We start from the raw sequence: 23,953 nt of genomic DNA, 5'->3' as shown, positions 1-23,953 counted from the left end.
GCCATTCTAATTTTGGTTTTCCACGATTTCTCTAAATAGCTGCAGGCAAATGCCGTGATGCTTCCTTTGAAAGGGCAGGGACGACTTCCTTCCCCATCTTTCCTTAATCCGATGAGACCGATGACCTTGCTGTTTGGTCTCCTCCCCCAAACAACCCAACCCAACAAACTAAAGTGATTTAAGGCCGTCGCAATGAACGGAGATAAAGCTGAAAAATAGGATATTGTAGCAGAGAGAATGGGGGAATAACGTGGTGTACTGGAATCCCGAATAAAATCAACCTACTTTCAGGAAAAATGTGTCCCATTATTTATGGAAAGCCCCTCGTATTATGCCATTAACCGTATTAACGATAACCTACTATTTTTGACATGAGAGAGAAGTGAAAATCCGACTAATGTCAGTCATGACTAGCTGAATGAGTCGGGGACAGCTGGAAGCTTGTCGTAACAAGGAGGCACGTTGCCTGTCGGGTTCTGTTACATTCACCCGCTCTACAATTCGCTTTGACCATGGGCCGCAGGCACACCAGGAAGGCGTAATCCGTGGAGAACATACACTTTCTCACGAAAAGATTCAAATGGCTCTGAGCACTATGGGACTTAACATCTGAGGTCATCAGTCCCCTAGAACTTAGAACTACTTAAACCTTATTAACCCACGGACATCACACACATCCATGCCCGAGGCAGGATTCGAACCTGCGACCGTAGTGGTCGCGCGGTTCCAGACTGAAGCGCCTAGAACCGCACGGCCACACCAGCCGGCACGAAAAGTATCCGGACAGCATTATGTGTTACGGAACTGACCACTAGAGATCACAAGGTGCGATCCCGCAGGTATAAAATGAGGCGGGAGTTTTGTGTTGACAATCGAGAAGCAGTAACAGAAGAATGTCAGGTGAGCTCAATGATTTCGAAATTGGAATAATTATTTGATGTGTCCTGAGTAACAAAGAGGGTCGTTGTAACCCTTCTAAAGCTGACCAGATCGACGGTTGGTTATGCGGCTGTGAAGAGACATCATGAAGGATCCACCAAGGCAAAAACGAGACCAGGCAAAACTCCTTACGATCAAGCACTGCAGAGGATAGTTGTAAGAAACTCTCATGAAATCAGTGAAAAGTATCAGTCGTGACTTCCACACTGCTACCATCGCTCGTGTTTGCACAGTGACTATCGATCGAGAATTAAAAATAATGGGATACAATGGTCGAGGAGCTCATTGCAAACTAAAAGTTTCTGTAGCCAATGCTAAGTGATGCTTTAGGTGGGTGTAAAGAGCGACGCTACTGGACATTCGATGACAGGAAACGAGTGATTTTGAGTGATGAATTGCGCTTTGCCCTGTAGCAGTGTGGTGGAATGGCCTGGGATTGGCGAATTCCTGAACAACTTTACTTACCATCATGTGTGCTGCCAGCACTGAAGTATGGAGGAGGTGGTATTAGAGTACGTTTCTTTTTATTGTGGTTATGGTGTGTTACACAGACTGTACTTCAAAATGCCAAATACAGAAGAATAAGAACACATTTTACAGTATTATGTACTGTGTACTGTGGAGGAACCGTTTGTAGACAATGATTGCATCAGCAGAAAAAAGCACCTAGTCTAAAAGCAACGTCAATGAGGCCATGGATTGTGAATAACAACATCCACTGGCTTGCCCAGAGTCCCGATATGAACCCAATGGAACAACCTTCTGATCAGTTAGAGCTCCGACTCCTCTCGGACCGCTGCATCCAACGTCAACGCCCTTTCTGGTTTAGGCTGTTGAGGAAGAATGGGCTGCCTTTCTTCCACATTTTTAAAGTGTCCCAAGCAGAGTTTAAGCGTCATAATGGTGAATGGTGGAGACTTCTGATATTAATGCCCACTAATAGGTGTCCGGATATTTTCGATCAAATAGTGGACATTTAGTGCGCGAAAGGCTTTCTTGACCCCTTGTTGACAAACTGATATTGGCTTCTGCCTCGCATTCTTTGACCAACGTTCGTCTGATGATTTTTCTGACGCTTCATCAGCTAGAGTTGCTGCATTGTTAATGCTTCAACCTCCATTGCTGTCGAGCTCGCGGCAGCAGACTGTATATACCTGGCGCGCCAGTTTCCAGTGGCTTTTCCGTGGTCATTTCCGGTGCGGTTTTCCTCTTGCTATCTGCAACGGTCGTTCGCTCCAGCATGGGAATGCCGGATCCGTTCGCCTTGAGGCTTTCTTCTTTCTTCTTCAAGCTGTTATCATGTTTGTGTATTTCTATAGCTTCTCTGAAAAAGCGGATGTTGTAGCTCTTATCTCCAGCCAGAACCTCCGTGTCGGTCAGTTTTACTATGTGGTCGGCTTCACATAGCGCGTGCTCTCCAACGGCCGATTTCTCCACTGCCAAAACTTGCAATGTCATTTATGTTCTGTGATTTTGGTATTGATTGATCATCCACTCATTCCAACATAACCTTTTCCGCATGTGAATCTTATGCGGTATTTTAACGACATTGCAAGTGGGTCCCTTTTATCCTTTCCCGATCTGAGACACTTTTTGATCTTCTTTGTCGGTATAAATAGTGTTTACTCCGTGTGTGAACAATATTCGGACGATTCTGTCCGTCACTCTGGCAATGTATGACAGAAAGGCTGTACACGACAATTCTTTTCCCGACGTGTCACTTCGCCGAGTTACACTTATGATATAATTAGTGAAGTACCCATTGCTCCTCAGAACGGTTTCCAGTTGTTGCATCTCACGTCTGAGGTGCTGCGGCTCACGTATTCGTGTTGCTCGCGTTACGAGCGTAATAATGATGCCTCTTTTCTTGCTCTAGTGGTGATTTGCAGTTTGTGAAGGTATCGGTTCGTGTGCGTCGGTTTTCGATACACGCTGTGTCCCAGGTTTTCACCATCCCTTGTGATTAGCACATCTAGAAAGGGTAGTTTTTCTACTTCCACGGAAGTTTTATGTTGGCATGGAGTCTGTTCAAGTGTCTTCGGATGTCACTGAACTGATCCTATCCATGGCTCCACATAGCCAAGGTATCATCGACGTATGTGTACCGCATCTTTGGTTTACAAGGTACCAAATCCAGTGTCTGTGGTTCGAAATGCTCCGTGCAGAAGTTGGACATAACTGGGCTAAGAGATTACCCATGGTGACGCCTTCCAGATGTTCGTAGAAGTTGCCATTCCACGTGAAGTAACTCGTGGTGAGACGTGCGTGAAAGTTGACGTCTTGCGGGGAAATGCAACTGAAATGGTCCTGAGTGTCTCTGAGTGTGACCTTGGTAAACAAAGAACAAACATATAAGCTGACCAGGATGTCATTTGGTCCAAGTTTTATTTTCTACAGTTTCTCAGTGAAATGTCCTGAGTCCTTTATGTATGTGTCAGTCCTCCCCACGTGCTGCTGGAGCAGAGAGGTCAAGAGGTTTGCCAATTTATACGTCGGTGAACCAGGAGCGATAACAATAGGTCTTATGGAACATTCTTATGTGAATCTTTGGTAATCCATACAGCCGAGATGGTAGGGCTTCCTCTGCATGAGACGCCTTGATTAAGACTCCTTGATTAACCGATTCGTGTTCCGCGTGATCCGCTTCATCGGATTTACGCTTAGTTTTCGGTACGTCGTCGGATCTAATAGGTCTCGGAACTTCTGCTCATAATCTTCGGTCTTCATTACGATGGTCGCATTTCCCTTATAGGCAGGCATTACCAATATACTCTTGTCGGCGTTAACACTGTTGATAGCTTGTACCTCTTCTTTTTTCAGACGGCAAGGTGTTGCTTTTGTTCGGCGTAGTATCCTAGCTGTTTCAACCGTATTTCCTCTGCTCTTTCATTAGAAAGAGGAGGAGGTTACTGTTTAACGTCCCGTCGACGACGAGGTCATCAGAGACGGAGCGCAAGCTCGGATTAGGGAAGGATGGGGAAGGAAATCGGCCGTGCCCTTTCTAAGGAACCATCCAGGTATTTGTCTGAAGCGATTTAGGGAAATCACGGAAAACCTAAATCAGGACGGCCGGACGCGGGATTGAACCGTCGTCCTCCCGAATGCGAGTCCAGTGTGCTAACCACTGCGCCACCTCGCTCGGTCATTAGAAAGGGTCCGAATGATCGCTTCGTTACTAGCAAAGATGTCCTCCATAGGTATAGTTCTGGGGATGATAGCGAAATTCCCACCTGCTTGAACGACAGGCTGTTTCTCTTTGGTCAGTTGTTGTTCAGTGAGGTTGGCTACTGTTCGTGACATCACCTTGTCAGTCTGCTTCCGGCGTCTTGCAAACTTTTTCTTCTGTCGCTTTAGTGTAGCGCTCGTTTTCGTTCCACATGCGACTGAGTGATGCTGTCGATCTTGTCCCAGTCGTTTCGATGCATTCTGCTACTTAGCTGACAGAAAATGTCCAAACGTTCCTCATGCGTTCATGCCAAATATCTCTGTGTTACATGAATTCACTCACGAGGAAAAGCTCGTTCCATTCTGTCGTAGATACGATGTGCTTGAACGGTAGTGAATAGACGCTTACATTTCGAAAACTTCAAAATGGTTCCTTCATCCCGGCACCGCGACAGAAAGGCGAGAGAGGACATCAATCGCGCTTTCTTCTTCCGTCGTTGGTCAAGGCGTCGGTACACCCTGCAGATCTCCTCCCTGTAGAGGCGTAGAACAAAATTGTTGGCAGAATGCCTCTTGACTTCTGTCTCGGGTTCTTTGGCCGACGTTTGTTTGATGATTTACAAAGCAAACAAAAACACCAATTGTGTAGCTTATGTGTTACGCTCAACACTAACATTAAGAAAATTACGAAGTCTGCTGTAGCATGTTATTTACAGTATGTGTGCTGTGTGGAATTCAACAACATATACATCGACCTGGAAAACCACATGGACCACAACAAATCAAATCACCATCTACTTTGTGAGAGCAGATGACATGCTGTTGGTCAAAACATTTGTGTAACTAAAGAAGTTAGCAATCTGAAAATGGACATGGTTGCCCGAAACCGTTTAAGGCACTAAAATAAAACATTTGAAAAGTATTTGTGCCTCGTTGCGTCCTTCATCAACTATCACTAAGGCTGCTGACAAGAGCAACGTGGATAAAATAACAATACATAATGTTTCGAAGGATTATTTCAGGGGAAAAATGATCTTGTCGAGGATACAACATATGCCGTATTTGGGCTCTATCGTGGATTTGTGAGCCATTTAAAACAAAGCGTACCCTGTGTGTTCGCAATAAGTTGAGTCAGCCATAGATAACGTTTCGTTGCTAAAAATCTGAGCGGCAGCTCGCATCAATCTCTTTAGTTTCTCGTTATTGCAGTAAACAAAATTCGAAGCAACGCGTTGAACATACTTCTGTAGTTACGTATAAAAAATGACGAGAACTAAGATCGAATACTTCTTTACATTGAAGTACGCTGGCTGTCAAAACGCTTACGACTGACAAGATTTTTCTCACTTTTTTGGATTGTTTGAGAGTTTTTGGGTGATTAAGATGTAATTTTAGAAGAAAATTCAATCAAGTGGATACCATATATTTCTTATCTAATAGCTATGTTTATTAAATGTGACGCCGTTAACTTGTAGTACCAAGGAGCAATGTAAATTTGCGAATCATTTCAGGTATCTCATACCAGAATTAAAGTAATGAAGCAAGACATTGAATGGGGGGAATTTTTACAGTTTCCCAGTTTGTCACAGAGTGCCAGAATGATGACGTTCCCACCTACGTTCAACATTTAAATGTCCTGATATGCTGGCGTGGGCGACCTGATATTTGGTAAATAAGAATATTTAGCAGCTAAGATAACATGTTTCAATTTTTATATTTTTTATTTTGTTCCCTACATGAACAGTTTCGACAGAGTCTGGATGTCATCTTCGGATCATCTGCAAACAAAATTATTGTGCATGGTTCGCACAAACAGAACGAGAACACACTCCAATTATGGTACTTTTGTTTTATAATTGGAGTGTGCTCTCGTTATGTTTATTCGACTAATGCACATAATATTATTTCCAGAAGAACCGAAGATAACAGCTAGACTCCCTGGAATCCAGTCATTGGGCAAATCTTCGGAGGGAAAATAAAAAAAAAAAAAAAAATTAAAAAAGCAACAAACTGTAAATTACTGAGAGAGCGGATTTAAGCTTGAACCTAAATAAACTGGAGTCAAATATTGATAATTTGCCAGTAAAGCAACAGGCTCATCTCTCCAGTTGAATGGGTTTGTATATTAATTTTACTAGATATGGATTTTGTGGCGTTATAAAAGTTATAAATTTACGCTGAGGTGACAAGAGTCATGGGATAATTCCTAATATGGTGTCGGACCTCCTTTTGCTCGACGTAGTGCAACAACTCGACGTGTCATGGACGCAAGAGGTCGTTGGAAGTCCTCTGCAGAAGCGTTGATATTTGCGAAAGTGTTGCCGGTGCAGGATGTTGTGCACGAATTAACCTCTCGGATATTTCCCGTAAACGTACGATGGGAGTCAGTTCGGGAGATCTTGGTTGCCAAATCGTTCATTCGAATTGTGCAGAATGTTCTTCAAACCAACCACGAACAGCTGTGGCCTGATGACATGGCATCGTTGTTTGGGAACGCGCAGTCCATGAATGGCTTCAAATGGTCTCCAACTAGCCAAGCATAACAATTTCCAGCCAATGATCGGTTCAGCTCCCAGTCCATCCTACGTAAACACAGCACACGCTATTATGGACCCACCATCAGCTTGCACAGTCCCTTGTTGACAACTTGGTCCATGGCTTCGTGTGGCCTGCACCACACTCTAACCTTACCGTCAGCTCTTACCAACTGAAATCGGGACTGATCTGACCAGGATGTAGTTTTCCAGTCGTCTAGGATCCAATCCATATGGTCAGGAGGGGCGTTGCAGGTGATTTTGTACTGTCAGCAAAGGTACTCACTTCAGCCATCTGCTGCCACAGCCCATTAACGCCAAATTTCGCTGCACTGTCCTGACGGATACGTTCGTCGTACGCCCCACATTGATTTCCTCGGTTATCTCACGCGGTGTTGTCTGTCTCTTAGCACTGACAACTCTACGCAAACGCAGCTGCTCTCGGTCGTTAAACGAAAGCCGTCGGCTGCTGTGTTGTCCTTGGTGAGAGGTAACGCCTGAAATTTGGTATTCTCGGCACACTCTTGGCACTGTTGATCTCGGAATATTGGATTCCCTAATGATTTACGAACGGGAATGTTCCGTGAGTCTAGCTCCAACTACCATTCATCGTTCAAAGTCTCTTAAGTCCTGTCGTGCGGCCGTAATCACGGCGAAAACCTTTTCACACGAATCACCTGAGAAGAAACGACAGCTCCACCAATACACTGCCCTTATATACCTTGGGTACGTGATGCTACCGCCATCTGTATATGTTCATATTTCTTTCCCATGACTTTTGTCCCTTCATTGTATATTGACATATATAGATATCAGAGCGTGAGTACCCCGAAGAGAACGGTTAAGGCTTACTTTGTTATCTTAATAAAAGGTTTACGTGGATTCCCATAGAAACACCAGCCTTCATTTTTCTGTCACAGGCATACCATAGAGGGATATGCTAACATATCATGTGTGCTCGATTTTTCCGTCTGCGGCATCCAGCGTTAGATCTGCCCCGCTCATCAAGACAATTCTCTATTGCATCTTTTCCGTCAAGTATAAGAGTTCTCCAAGAACCCGACGTAGGTTCGCGCCATACCACTGAACAGCCCTTACTGTTATGAAGGATGAATGCTTACTAAACCAAGCAGCCTTGTAGTCGTCGGTCGCTGGGAAACGTAGATGACTACGTTTTATGAATCTCACATGTATCACACGGCAAGATGTCTTCCCCACTGGGAGTTTTGCAGTATTTGACACGCAGTTTCTCGAAATGAGCATCCGTGTTACTCTTTGATATTAATGTTGATCATCTTGTATGGTTCAAAAATGGTTCAAATGGCTCTGAGCACTATGGGACTCAACTTCTGAGGTCATTAGTCCCCTAGAACTTAGAACTAGTTTAACTAACCTAAGGACATCACACACATCCATGCCCGATGCAGGATTCGAACCTGCGACCGTAGCAGTCGCGCGGTTCCGGACTGAGCGCCTAGAACCGCTAGATCAACGCGGCCGGCCATCTTGTATGGCTTTTGACATTTTTAGTGACCGGTTTCATCTGCGGATAAGTTCATCATCATGAAAATCTGACAGTACGCATGAAAAGTCAGAATAGTAACTTTAAATAAAAACATTATATAAATATAAGCTGTTGCTTTTCATTCCGGAAAGCGAATTATTTTCATAGTTCATCTACACATGTACGTTGAACTGCATCTCTGGCAATGGATTTGTGCATAGAAGACAAAACCGCTTCTACTGTAAGTACTTTATTTGAAGCAAACCGGTTACGCATCATTATATCTACTTCATCAGATGCAATAAAATCAAGTCGTGTTCTGATCAAAAGAAGCGTGGGGTAATTCAGCGTTCATAGCCAGCAATTTTTCGCTGTGTAGCGGACATTTATAAAATGGCATAAAACAACACAGAACGCTCCCATGATACGCTTCCGTGATACCAGGACTACCAGTGCCTGGTAAACTAACGGGTCTCAGTATACCGAGGAAGTCATGCAGCCTGTTATTACACAGCCAGTGCGAGCACTTGCGGTAGTAAATAAGGGACCGGTGCAGCTTAATTTTACGTAATCTCGCAGATGATCATATACGGCAGGTTTGTGATCACTTTCTCGGTATACGGGGATCCGTTAGCCCACCAGGTACTAAGAACTCCGGTTATCATGAGAGCGTAACACGAGAGGGTTCTGTGTTGTTTGATACTGTTTTATAATTGACGTCCGCTACGTAGCGAAAAGTTGTTGACTATGAACACTGGGTCATCTACTTCTCTTTTTTGATCAGGACATGACTTGATTTTATTGCACCTGATGATGCGGCTATAACGCTGCGATACTGGTCGTTCTTATAAATAAAGTACTTACAGTTGAAACGGTTTCGTCTTCAAAATGATACATCCAGGCAGTGGCTACCATGAATAGAAAGTCTTCTGTATCTTTTGTTTCTTGTACCGAACGCAAAGATATTTAGCGTTTAATAGTATTCGATCCGCAACCAGTTTTTAGTAACATGCACGATAATTCACAGTATTGTATTGTGAAGTTTAATTTCGAGGAATTGGTTACTCATATAAGTGAATTCATTGTTTTGTCTCGTCCTTCGTAGTAATAAATCAACATAACTTCTATTTGTTAGATTGTCACTTACATCAGTGTGATCCGTATCGCAATATGAGAGATAAGCAAGACAAATCATTCCCAGACGTGGCTGGTCAAAATAATTCTTTCAGAATTACTGCTGGATTATTGCCGTCCAGTTTCCACTTTACAACTTGTTTAGTGACTTATCTCTGATGAAGAGCACAAGGTACTCACCGCTTTTGATTTCTTGACCGTAGTGGATGAACTGTTTGCTGGAGGCACCACCGGGTGTGTGTGACAGGATTACTGGGAGCATAGTCTGCAACAGTAGAAAAATACGTCATTACTTCAGTGGTCATTGTTTCAGGTTTCGGTTGTTTCCTGTTTAATGCACTTCGTAGATTCAACTGTTCCACATTTTCGTTACCGGCATGTTACTCAGACAGACATTACCCTGGAACGTTTTCCTGCACCAAGAACTATGACATGCCCAATAAGAATAAGGATATGTGTCGTAAATAGTGGATTGTGTAGCTACGAAAACATGTCGATTTTCAACCAGCGCTTCAGTCCAGCTACCGATTTTAGAGTCAAGGAAAGCGCACTAGATAGCGCCATGAGCAGTTTCCACCATTTTATGTAGTTTGTTGTTGTTGTTAGACATGAGATTGTGATTTGTGCTGCACTTACAATATTTTCGATTCTACGCCTTTAAGTGATATATAAACTCTAAGACTTGAAGAGACAAACAAATGATTAAAATTTCAGAAAAGTTTCTATGATTTATTCAAGAGAAAGAGCTTCACAAATTGAGCAAGTCAATAACGCATTGCTTCTCTTCTGAAACGTTATGAAAGAAGTTATAGAATGTCATCCCGAAGGATATCGTGCAACATTCAGCCATTTGGCGCGTAAGATTGTCAAAATCTCGAGCCGGTTGGAGTGCCTTGCCCATAATGCTCCAAACGTTCTAAATTAGAGAGTCATCCAACGACTTGCTGACCAAGGTAGGCTTTGCGAAGTGCAGAGACAAGCAGTAGAAACTCTCGCCGTGTGCGGGCTGACATTATCTTTCTGAAATGTAAGCCCAGGATGGATTGCCATAAGGACGCCGCGGATGACAACTGTTGTGGATTGGCAAGACAGCCAACCCACTATGAGAGGAAGCCGAAAGGCACGCGTTTTAGCTCACGCAGGCTGGCGTGAGGTCTGGAACAGGTCAAGGAAATGAGACTAACAAAAAACGTACGTAGCTGCTGGAATACTTAACTTTAATCCATAATTGGTGAACATCGCTCTTGACGGTACATGTTTTACAGCATCAATAGTAACTGGTAATGGCGCCTTGCTAGGTCGTAGCAAATGACGTAGCTGAAGGCTATGCTAACTATCGTCTCGGCAAATGAGAGCGTATTTTGTCAGTGAACCATCGCTAGCAATGTCGGCTGTACAACTGGGGCGGGTGCTAGGAAGTCTCTCTAGACCTGCCGTGTGGCGGCGCTCGGTCTGCAATCACTGATAGTGGCGACACGCGGGTCCGACGTATACTAACGGACCGCGGCCGATTTAAAGGCTACCACCTAGCAAGTGTGGTGTCTGGCGGTGACACCACAACAACCAAAGGGGTTCCTGCTATGGAAAGAAATGGTACCCCAGACCATCACTCCTGGCTGTCGGGACTTACGGCGGGCGACAGTCATACTGGTGTCCCGTTGGTTTCCCAGGCGTTTCCAGAGACGTCTTGGGCTTGGGATCTGATTACTGGAGTAGAATTGTCTCCAGTGATGAGAACCACTTCGAACTGAGCCCAGATGACCAGCGTAGACGTGTCTAGAGACTCCCTGGACAACAGTGGGATATCATCCTGACTGTCGCCGTGATAAGGCCCAACAACCAGGAGTGATGTTTTGGGTTTCTTTTGATATCAGGACCCCTTTGGCTGTCATCTTTGGAGAACTTAGAGCACAGCGGTACGTCGACGATATCCTACTTTTGTTGCCCTTCATAGCAAGCAGTCATAGTTTTACATTTCAGCAAGATAATGGCAACCCATACGGCAAGAGTTTCTGTCACTTGTGTTTGTGCTTACCAAACCCTGTCTTGGCCAGTAAGGTCACCATATCTTTCTCCAACTGAGAAATTTTGCTGAATTACAGGGAAGACCCTCGAAGGAGCTCGGGATTTTGACAATCTAACCCGCCAACTGGACGTAATTAGCTACGATATTCCTCAGGAGGTCATCCAACAACTCTATCAATCAATGCCAAGCTGAATAAGGGTCATCGGTGGACCTGGGCGTTACTGACTTCATCAATTTTTGAAGCTCTTTATTTTACCTGAGTCATTCAATTTAATGAATTTACCTATCTTGAAAATGGAAATTTGCATTAGGCTGAAATAGCTTCAATTACAAACTATTTTCTTTTTACTGGTTTTTATGATACAACAGCTTAATTTGAGTTCACTTACTGATTGCCGATATGTAGTAGAGTAATAACGGGACGGATAACTACTATTTACACCACTGACAAGATTTTGTTGACTAAAACACCTTTAAGTTTCGTTAGAATATTGTTTCTAGGTATATGATCACGTTGTACCTTGAAACATTTTCTCACATTTGGAAAAGCGTTAAGTTTCAGGAGTAATTTTGGTGATTTCAGAAGAAGCCTGCAGCACAAAATACGCTGAATTTCTATAGCAGAGCAGGCTAGAGGAGGAAGTCTGAAAAGTGCCTAAGATTCAACACTCTCCGCTATATCCGACTCTTCTGGAGAATGTGATGTTGAAACTTGTCAACTATTGTAGAAGTATATCGAATTACGAGAACTCAGTGTCAGTCTCATTGCTATCCATCCATAAATTCACTGCCTCACAAAAGAAGTGAAGCATCCGGAAGGCGAGGCTAAGGCGAAACGAAACATCATGGGTCGAGAGGCTTGTTATATTATTTCATTGCTTAAAAGACCGAGTCAGTTTTACAAATCACATACCGTTATGAGCCCTATGTCGTGGCTTTTCCCTGGCCTGGATGAGTGCAATGAATCGGACGGTAAGGGTGCCATAAAGTCGTTCTTTCCTCTCCTGAGAGAAATAAGCCCACTGTTGTAACCGGGACAGGAACGGTCGCAGGGTTGCCGCTAACGAAAACGTGGCGGGACCAAACGGGAGCGGCCCGTGAACAAACAAGACGGACGAATGGGAATGGAACGACAAGCACGACGACAGACAACCGAGTAAGACACCAAGATCAACAACAAAGTATTAAGCAATGGGGTCACAAGAGGTAACCTCATGAACTCAAAACAATGTCCACTCATAAACAGGACGTAAGCACACGCAACGTAAACACGATGTCTGTAAGCGAGATATCAACCGATCAACGCGGATACCAGGCTGCCTCACTGAGTTTTTTTTCCTTTATTGTTATTTTGCACCTCATACAAGGTGGGCTGGCAGCGGAAAATGTTACTCCGCTCTTCAGCCACAAGCAGTACAATAAAATAGAAAACCAATGAAGATAGAAAAGTAACAGAATGGCGGTTAAAAACAGTAGATACAATAATTAAAAACCATGAAGCCGTTCACACTCGACGAAAAACAAGAAAAACTGCCGGCACTGTGCACAAACACTGATGATTTAGACGATACATGTGAACGAAGGAGCGTGGGCGGCGAAAAACACTGAATCACAAACACGACGGCACACACACGAAAAACTGATGGCGATGATCTCCAACGCGCAAATGTCCACTTAACGTGTGCGAGTCCTGGGACCTGCCAAGAGGGGAAGAGGGTGGTGGGGGAGGGAGAGGGGACAGCAGAGATGCCAATGGCAGAGGAGATGGTGGGAGGAATGAAGGTTTGGGGGTAGGGGAAGCCCGGGTGAGGAGGAGGGAGGAAGGGAGGAAGGAGGGAAGGGAGAGAGAAGGGAGAAAGGGTGCCCATAGGAAAAAACACAGGAAATGGGAGGGGAATACCAAAGTTGATAGGAGGGGTAAATGGAGGGGATGAGGGCATCATTAGGGAGGGGGAGCTGGCGAAGCCACCTTGGGAGAGGGTAAGGAGAGTGGAGAGATGGAGAGCAGGTGGGACGTGGGAATACAGGTGCGGCAGCGGACTGGGGTGGGAGAGGATGGGAGAGACAAGCAGGTGAGGGTATCAAGTTTACGGGAGGTGTAGAGGATCCGTATCCGTTCAAGGAAAAGGAGGAGGTGGGAGAACGGGATAAGGTCGTACAGGATCCGTGTGGGGCCCACTGAGTGAGAGGCAGCTGCCTAAATACACGACAGGGTATGTCGCTATTGGCCACTGGGACCATGTGCTCCACAGTGGCGCCCTCACGTTAGACTCGGGGCCAGGAGCACGCGCAGCCACGACTTACAGTGCGACTGCTGAAGAGACATCTAGTGGTCATCGAGTTCCATGCCGTCTGGCGCGGTTTCGAAACCTGCGGCGCTCGATACCAGACCCACAATTGTTGTAACTAGTCCTTGATATCCTGGATAGTGAAACTGGGATGAAGTTGAGATCTAAATGGTACAACACACAAGGCTTGAGGTGACGCCAGTGTGCCTAACTTAAACACTAGAAAATTGCGACCACCAAAGTCGCTGACGGTCGGCAGCCGGGATAATGGAGAACAGCGATAAATTGTTGAACCCAGTGCGTCGCCATTCATCCAGATCACACTTCCCGATCATGGCACCATTTCATGTGTTGTGTGAACTGCAGCCTAGGCGTAGGACGACATTTCACAAGTCTCCGACCAGATTTGTAGGATCACACAGAATATTACAAGGAGTCCAATAGTTCTCTGGGATGGCAAGTGAAGATGTGAATGGGTTACGAAGACCTTGTATCACCATACGACCGTGCTCCCTTATGGTGGTCAGGTGTTATCACCCAGAAGATTGACGATGAGCGTGCATACCATCACATTCCCATGTAGTCAAACATCGGGCAACTATCACATGCGAATGCCCCACAGATCTGGACATTGCATGAGTCGACAAGCTGTCCGAGTGGAGTCCCATACTGAGAGGACCTGTCAAATTCTGCCAAGTGCTGATAACATAGTTACGCACGAGTATGTGGATTGTCCACGTCCTTCACAGTGATTACTCAACATCTAACGCTGTTCGAGCCCTTTGTATACACTACTAAGTCTCATAAGAACAAGGATAAGGAAACTCTAATTATTTACATACCTGCTAGTGGTGTCTATGTTTGCAGAATTATATTGACATCCATCTCCGACTATGTCTTCTGTTTTCTTCAGTTTCTTTGTCAGGCAGCTATGTTGAAATTAGATTATGTGGGCCTTCAAACGCCTGTGAATTTTTTTTTCATAGATTCTCATATTATTATTAATCCTTGCTTTTTCCTTCCACGTGAAATAGCTCGTGGTGAGACATGCATGGCGATTTCTACGAACAGCTGTAAGGCGTCGCCATGAGTAGTCCTCTCAGTCCAGTGGTGGCCAACTTCTTCATGGAACAATTCGAAGCACAGGCACTGGACTCGGCGACTTGCAAACCTAAGGTGTGGTACAGGTACGTCAATGATACTTTCGTGGTGTGGAGCCATGGTGAAGAACAGCTCGGTGACTTCCTAAGACACTTGAACAGCCTCCATGCCAACATAACATTTACCATGGAAGTAGAAAAGGACAATAAACTGCCATTTCTAGACGTGCTGGTCACAAGGGACGGCGAAAACCTGGGACACAGCGTGTATCGAAAACCGACACACACGGACCGATACCTGCACAAACTGTCAAACCACCACCCGAGCCAGAAAAGAGGCATGATTAGTACGCTCGTAACGAGAGCAGGATGAATATGAGAGCCGCAACACCTCAAACGAGAACTGCAACACCTGGAAACTGTCCTGAGGAGCAATGGGTACTCCACAAATTATATTAGAAGTGTAACAGAGCCAAACACTCGGCGAAGTAAGGAACCAGTAAAAGAATTGTCGGGTACTGCCTTTCTGCCATACATTCCCAGAGTGACGGACAGAATCGGCCGTATATTGCGCAAACATGGCGTAAAGACGATTTTCAAACCGACAAGGAAGATCAAAGAGTGTCTTAGATCGGCGAAGGAGAAAAGAGACCCACTTGCAATGTCAGGAATATACCGTATACCATGCACATGCGGAAAAGTTTATGTCGGAATGACTGGACGATCAATTAACACCAGGATCAAAGAGCATAAGCGACATTGCAGGTTGGGGCAGGTGGAAAAATCGGTCGTGGCAGGCTACGCACTGAGTGAGACCAACCACGTAATAAAGTTCGCCGACACGGAAGTTCTGGCTGTAGAGAAGCACTATCACACGCGCTTGTTCAGAGAAGCTGTGGAAATACAAAAACACGCGAACAGTTTGAACAAGAAAGAGGAAAGCCTTAAGGTAAACGGATCCTGGCTTCCCGTACTGCAGCGAACGACCGTCGCAGGTAGCAAGAGGAGAACCGCACCGGAAATGACCGCGGAGAAGCCCTCGGACGCTGGCGCGCCAGGAACATGTAGTCTGCGGCCGCGAGCTCGGCTCCAGTTCTCCACCGGCAATGGAGGGTGAAGCTTTGACAATGCCAGCCACTCGTGCTGGCGAAACGTCAGAAAAATCATTAGATGAACGTCAGCCGAAGAACCCGAGACAGAAGCCAATAGGCAGTTTGTCAATAAGTGGCCACGAAAGCCTTAACACTTTTGTATCTTGACTTTATTCCGATCTCTTGGATATTTCGCTGTGAAACAACATGAAAATATTTTTCTGAGTGCTTTATAGATTACTCACCCATTAGCTTTAAAATATCGACTGAGAATTCATCACTAACTGGAGCAGTTCATTTTTACATCGTGTCTTTAGCGTATTTGACTTCTGATCAAAGAATTTGTGGAGTTTGCGAGACAGAAACATCCAATTCATCTATTATTAAGGTATCATCGTTCCTCTTACTGTAGGGTGCAAAAAAATTTCCAGTATAGTCGAGTATCATTATTTGTAATTTAGATTTCCCTGTATTTAACGCAGTTAGTTGAGTCCTTACGATCTGCGCTTCGACATTTGTTATCTAGATTTATTTTCAGGACTGGCTTTCAGCATATCTTCTTCATTCTTCTTGATGTGTTCTTTCATACTCTATTTCAGAACATTGGAACGTTCTGTGTATTCTGTTTTATCTTTGCCTGTTCCTGTTTTCACTTTTCTTTTCTTGTCCATCAAACCTATCGTTTCACTTGTCAGTTCTTTGGTTATTTTTGAGATTTACACAAGCCACATGCTCCTCCAGCCTTTGTGGTTGGTGCTTTTGTTACGCTTCTGCTTTATACTCTTATTTGCGCTTAATTATTTCTGGAAATTCCTCTTTCCTCTCATTCAGATTTTTGAGATTTAAAATTTTTGTGTTTCTTTTAATTACTTTCAATTTTTCATCGTTTCTATTCACTTCAAATCTTGCTCTTATTAGTCGATTATCAATGTTTGTGTTGAATCTGTTAAGTACAGAGGTATCTTTGACATTTTGAAGCCTGCCGGTTAGAATTTAATCAACCTCATTTTTCACTTCATTGTCAGGAGTCCTCCAAGTCCATTTGCGAGTAGGATAATTTGTTGTAAAAAGTGTTCACATTATTTGTCTTAATGCATTTTGCAAATTGGAATAATCTCTCACCTCTACCGCTTCTTTTAACTATGTATAATTACCAAAAACAGTATCACCTTTCTCGTATGTTCCAACTTCGGCATTAAATACTTCAGTTATGAATTTGTAGAAAACAATGTCCATCTATTTCACAGGTTTCTTTCAGGCACTAATAGCAGGATTGTATCTCTTCATCGGATTGGTTAGGATTCATCTGTTTGAGATATTTGCATCTTATAATTATCTTATATTTTAAGGACCAAAAGTGCTGTTCTGCTCTAGTTCCTTCTAATACTACTATCTTGTCTACAGTTATTTTGTTTACTAAAAATTCGACCAAATGGATAACCATGGCAACAGAACAATTTTTCGCGTTTACCAGGTACTTCGCTTAAACCAACAACGTTCCAGTTGATTGTCTCTAGTTCCTCTTCTGTTTCTGTTAATCTATCATCTCCCACTAACGAACGACAAGTGTATGAAAGCACTGCTAACCTTGTTACCTAGACTTCGGATTTTGTTATATTAAAGCAGAACCCACCCGGAGATCCGAATATGGAACTAATTTAATATCGGAACATTTTACATTAATGTCATACAATATGTCTCAAAGGTGAAAAGTATAATCACCACATCTGCTACAATGTCGGTTTGGTGATCCTCCAGCACTAACCAGCCTATCGACCCTGTAACCCTCTGTATGGAACCCAATCGTGCCACCTGGCTGATAGGCTTAACAGAGGCACCTCTTGTAGGTCACATGCTAGAGTTGAGATGGAAGTGGTTGTAGGACTATAACCCTGACAATTCCTTAGATTACTGTTGCTTGATGAACTGCAACAAAGCTTAATCATCTCCACAATAAAATCAGAGTTGACAGGATGTCCATAAAAAGAGTGGTCACAGTCTTGGTGACTACTTTTATAATTCCTTCGTTATTAACTTTCATGTGTATTTGACCCCTTCAGATCTCTGTATCGTACTAGTCATATACATCTTGTCGTTGATTTGTGCAGCCATAAACTTTTTTACACGCGTATCTTCTATTATTTACGTGGGAACTTGTCTTTTCAGCATATTCATGTTATATACAGATAAGATAGCGAAATCTTTTTCGCTGAGTTTATTTAGTTAAACTTTTTCTTCATTTCGCATTAGGTTTCGAATTTTTAAGCCGTTGCCCACAAGTTATCTGTACAGAAAACCACTTTACATTACCGCTACGAAATGGAAACACCATGGTGTGAAAATACCTTAACGGAAGGATAGTTAACTAGAAAAGTTACCATATGTATAAAAATAGCAGCATATTTACATTTGTGTTTGCATTAAGAAAAAATTAACTGCTCTTTGTATTTTGACAGTTAGTTTGTGTACATAAGGTGAGAAATGTGCAGAAATATAACTTTGAGCAAAGAATAAAGGTGAGGTTCGTCTAACAAATTTAAAAGATCTATCTAGCTACAAATGGTTCAAATGGCTCTGAGCACTATGGGACTTAACTCTTGGGGTCATCAGTCCCCTAGAACTTAGAACTACTTAAACCTAACTAACCTAAGGACATCACACACACTCATGCCCGAGGCAGGATTCGAACCTGCGACCGTAGCGGTCGCGCGGTTCCAGACTGTAGTGCCTAGAGCCACTAGGCCACCCCGGCAGGCTATCTAGCTACATATATGTGCATATGCAAAGAAGAGAAGCTAACAAACACGAAACAATAAAATTGTAAGATGTTCTACCGAAATGGTACGTTCGAAAATATAAAATTTCACTTAGTGTAGAGGCAGTTCATGATCTACAAATGAAAATTTTTATCTGTTGGTGTACAAACTGCGAATGGAATTGCTATTTTTGTCTAGTTAGCAAAAGTATTGAGGTACGTTCTATATTCGTAGTTGAGTTCATTCGTTGGTAGATGTAAATGGTTGTTTCTTAAAATTACTAAAAATGTTGATTTTTACAGTATATTAATTTTCTTCCGTTTCTTTGGATGATGAAGTATTCAGAATCCACCCTAAATGTTTTTGGACGTGTGTTTCTCATGTAAGAGCTGCATCATGCATGCACAAGGATTATTTTCGTTGGATTTTTTGTATTTTTTGCTTTGAGGTCTCCCATATTTCGGTAGCATTTCCAATAAAACAGTCAGACTTTATCAAAATCAGAATTAGTCGTACATATCGTACCGGAAACAATGTTGAAAGTATTACATGGGGTACCACCTGCAGAAATGAAACTTTTAATAAATCAGGAATGTATATAAACCAATATAAATTTTAAGTTTTCAAATTTCTCATTTGTGGTTTATGGTGTGGGTTCCTGGTATCATGTCCTAGTTCATGAACCACGGGCAACGTATGAGTGGCCAAGTAAGTGGTCCTGACAGTCGGGGTACCAGTTACTTTGGAATAAGGTTGGGCATCTCGGACATATTCCGAGTTGTGCTCAGACGGCAAAGACTACCAAATCCACCGGTTAGTCCTTCAACCGATAGGGGTAAAACTCAATGGAACCTGGGGCAAGTAAGGCTAGAAACCTGCTTCCCTGGTACTATAAATATGATGCTGGCAACAAGCAGAGCAAAATGCCTCGGACCTTTGGAGGTGACAGAGTCCCACCTCTAATTGACAAACCAGGGGCTCCTAAGATAGGACTCGGCAAACGAATGGTAACGAGATGGGGAGCTATTAATATGAATGGGGGCTACTCTGGGAAGAAGGTAGAGCTGGCAGAGGCTGCAAGTAAGATGGGGTTGGACGTTTTAGCTGGTAGTGACATTCGGGTAAGGGGTGAGAAAGAAGAGGAAGTGGGAGAATACAAGGACTACCTGTCAGGAGTCAAAGCAGGAATAGCACAATGGGGTGTTGGGCTTTTCATCAGGAAATAAATGGAACCCAGCGTAGTTGCAATAAGGTATGTAAACGAACGACTGATGTGGATAGATTTGACAGTGTCTAGCAAGAAAATTAGGATTGTGTCAGTGTATTCGCACTGCCAAGGGACAGATCTAGATAAGATGGATAGTTTTTATGACGCACTCAGTGATGTAGTTGTTAGAGTAAAGGACAAGGACAGTGTTCTGCTCATGGGTGATTTTAATGCCAGGGTTGGAAATCGAACAAAAGGGTATGAAACGGTTATGGGTAAATTTGTAGAAGATATGGAGGCCAACAGGAACGGGAAACAACTCTTGGATTTCTGTGCCAGTATGGGCTTAGTAATCACAAACTCCTTTCTTGAACATAAGAACATTCACCGGTATACTTGGGAAGGCAGGGGAACCAGATCTGTCATTGACTATATAATAAAAGATCAGGAATTCAGGAAGGCTGTGAGGGACACACGTGTATTCAGGGGATTCTTTGATGACACTGATCACTATTTAATCTGCAGTGAAATTGGTATTGTGAGGCCGAAAGTGCAGGAGGTCAGGTCCATGTGTAGGAGGATAAGAGTGGAGAAACTTCAGGATAAGGAAATCAGACACAAGTACATAACAGTGATCTCAGAAAGGTACCAGTTAGTTGAATGTAGTCAATTGCAGTCACTGGAAAAGGAATGGACAAGGTACAGGGACACAGTACTAGAAGTGGCCAAAGAATGTCTTGGAACAGTAGTGCGTAAAGGTAGGATGAAGCAAACAGCTTGGTGGAATGACACAGTCAAGGCAGCCTGTAAAAGGAAAAAGAAGGCATATCAAAAATGGCTACATACTAGAACTCAGGTAGACAGAGAAAGTTATGTTGAAGAAAGAAACAAATCCAAACAGATAATTACAGCATCCAAGAAGAAATCTTGGGAAGACTTTGGAAACAGGTTGGAGACCTTGGGTCAAGCTGCTGGAAAATCATTCTGGAGTGTAATTAGCAGACTTCGAAAGGGAGGTAAGAAGGAAATGACAAGTATTTTGGACAAGTCAGGAAAACTGCTGGTGAATCCTGTTGATGCCTTGGGCAGATGGAGGGAATATTTTGAAGAGTTGCTCAATGTAGGTGAAAATACGATCAGTAATGTTTCAGATTTCGATGTACAATGGGACAGGAATGATGATGGAAATAGGATCACATTTGAGGAAGTGGAGAAAATGGTCAATAGATTGCAGTGCAATAAAGCGGTTGGGGTGGATGAAATTAAGTCGGAACTCATCAAATACAGTGGAATGTCAGGTCTTAAATGGCTACACAGGATAATTGAAGTGGCGTGGGAGTCGGGACAAGTTCCATCAGACTGGACAAAAGCAGTAATCACACCAATCTTTAAACTTGGAAACAGAAAAGGTGGTAACAATGACAGAGGTATCTCTTTGATCAGCGTTGTGGGTAAAATCTTCTCAGGTATTGTTGAAAGGAAAGTGCGAGTATTAGTTGAGGACAAAATGGATTAAAATCAGTGTGGGTTTAGGCCTCTTAGAGGTTGTCAGGACCAGATCTTTAGCTTACGGCAAATAATGGAGAAGTGTTACGAGTGGAATAGGGAGTTGTATCTATGTTTTATAGATCTAGAAAAGGCATATGACCAGGTTCCTAGGAGGAAGTTATTGTCTGTTCTACGTGATTATGGAATAGGAGGCAAATTTTTGCAAGCAATTAAAGGTCTTTACATAGATAGTCAGGCAGCAGTTAGAGTTGACGGTAAATTGAGTCCATGGTTCAGAGTAGTTTCAGGGGTAAGAGGAGGCTGCAACCTGTCTTCACTGTTGTTCATATTATTTATGGATCATATGTTGAAAACAGTAGACTGGCTGCGTGAGATTAAGATAGGTGAACATAAAATAAGCAGTCTCGCATATGCGGATGACTTAGTTGTGATGGCAGATTCTATTGAAAGTTTGCAAAGTAATATTTCAGAGCTAGATCAGAAATGTAAGGACTATGGTATGAAGATTAGCATCTCTAAAACAAAAGTAATGTCAATGGGAAAGAGATATAAACGGATTGAGTGTCAAATAGGAGGAACAAAGTTAGAACAAGTGGACGTGATTATGGAATAGGAGGCAAATTTTTGCAAGCAATTAAAGGTCTTTACATAGATAGTCAGGCAGCAGTTAGAGTTGACGGTAAATTGAGTCCATGGTTCAGAGTAGTTTCAGGGGTAAGAGGAGGCTGCAACCTGTCTTCACTGTTGTTCATATTATTTATGGATCATATGTTGAAAACAGTAGACTGGCTGCGTGAGATTAAGATAGGTGAACATAAAATAAGCAGTCTCGCATATGCGGATGACTTAGTTGTGATGGCAGATTCTATTGAAAGTTTGCAAAGTAATATTTCAGAGCTAGATCAGAAATGTAAGGACTATGGTATGAAGATTAGCATCTCCAAAACAAAAGTAATGTCAATGGGAAAGAGATATAAACGGATTGAGTGTCAAATAGGAGGAACAAAGTTAGAACAGGTGGACGGTTTCAAGTACTTAGAATGCATATTCTCACAGGATGGCAACATAGTGAAAGAACTGGAAGCGAGGTGTAGCAAAGCTAATGCAGTGAGCGCTCAGCTACGATCTACTCTCCTCTGCAAGAAGGAAGTCAGTACCAAGACTAAGTTATCTGCGCACCGTTCAATCTTTCGACCAACTTTGTTGTATGGGAGCGAAAGCTGGGTGGATTCAGGTTACCTTATCAATAAGGTTGAGGTTACGGATATGAAAGTATCTAGGATGATTGCAGGTACTAGTAGATGGGAACAATGGCAGGAGGGTGTGGACAATGAGGAAATCAAAGAAAAACTGGGAATGAACTCTATAGATGTAGCAGTCAGGGCGAACAGGCTTAGATGGTGGGGTCATGTTACACGCATGGGAGAAGCAAGGTTACCCAAGAGACTCATGGGTTCAGGAGTAGAGGGTACGAGGAGTCGGGGTAGACCAAGGAGAAGGTACCTGGATTCGGTTAAGAATGATTTTGAAGTAATAGGCTTAACATCAGAAGAGGCACCAATGTTAGCACTGAATAGGGGATCATGGAGGAATTTTATAAGGGGGACTATGCTCCAGACTGAACGCTGAAAGGCATAATCAGTCTTAAATGATGATGATGAAATTTCTCATTTTGTTACATTTTTTAATAATTTTATTTTATTTAGTTATACTTCTCCTCTACTATACAGTTACATGTACATAAATAAATCTCTGGAATTTTTAGATGGATTTTACTTTTATTCTTTGGTCAACGTTGTATCTTTGCACGTTTCCTGCCATATGTGCAGAAATGTCATCTCTTGAAAACAGTAAACTTCTGTAAATCGAAGAACAGCAATATAGTGTGTGGATTCGCTGCCATTCATACACATATGTCATTGTTCTTGGACTAATTTATTTTCACACCGTTGTACTTCTATTTCGTAAAGGTGCTTTTCCATAGAAGTAATCAGTCGATAATTGGTTAGAAAAACCTAAACTGGGTTTGAAACGAAGGAGATGTTTCAATAAATAATAGCCTTAGTAGGAAAACTGCCGCAGTCATTCAGTAAGTAAGTATATAATTAACTTACCCTCAATGCAGAATATATATGTAAAAGGAGCTATAATATACATACAATGGTTTATATCTCTCAATCTACAACACTAAACTCTTTTCAGACTGATACATCTAAATCACCTGAATTATGTATATGCGCTGAATGAACAGGACTGCAAATACGTTGGTTGTCAATCTCTTGTTGTTATGATACAGAAAACTAGTTTAATTTTTGAGTGCCAGTTTCGTACTGTTTTGTAGTTATCTTATGTTGCCGATGTTTTTTCCAGAACTGTTTGCTAATACTTTTTTGTTACAAGGAGAGAGAGATAAGCATTAACTGCACAGAAATTTTGAAAAAATCTCATCAGTATGCCTTAGAATTCCACTCCACCACACAAACAGCACATATCAAAACTGTTTAGTACAGGATGTAGTTTTGAAATTCAGGGACTGACGCCTAACAAAACCAAAATTTGTACCGAATGTGTGCCTAAGTTTTTATAATTTCGAAGAAAGACCGGCGCCAATTGCAATCAGGTTCGAAATAATTCGATGGAGAAAGTTGTAAATTTATGCCGGGCTGAGTCTCGAAACACAATCTCCTGCTTAACGCGAGC

The 23,953-nt window shown here is 42.8% G+C and overlaps 1 protein-coding gene across 1 annotated transcript in view; it reads right to left on the bottom strand.

Moving 5' to 3' along the window:
• LOC124622491 (lipase 3-like) overlaps nt 1-23,953 on the bottom strand; it is a 71,720-nt gene that overhangs the window by 9,497 nt on the left and 38,270 nt on the right. The window contains exon 8 of the mRNA XM_047148205.1: nt 9,457-9,541. Within this exon, the coding sequence (XP_047004161.1) occupies nt 9,457-9,541 (85 nt within the window). The remainder of the gene's footprint in view (nt 1-9,456; nt 9,542-23,953) is intronic.

The sequence above is a fragment of the Schistocerca americana genome, chromosome 7, assembly GCF_021461395.2.
Source record: "Schistocerca americana isolate TAMUIC-IGC-003095 chromosome 7, iqSchAmer2.1, whole genome shotgun sequence".
In the NCBI taxonomy this organism is placed as follows: domain Eukaryota; kingdom Metazoa; phylum Arthropoda; class Insecta; order Orthoptera; family Acrididae; genus Schistocerca; species Schistocerca americana.
This window is presented reverse-complemented; position numbering and strand designations above follow the sequence as displayed.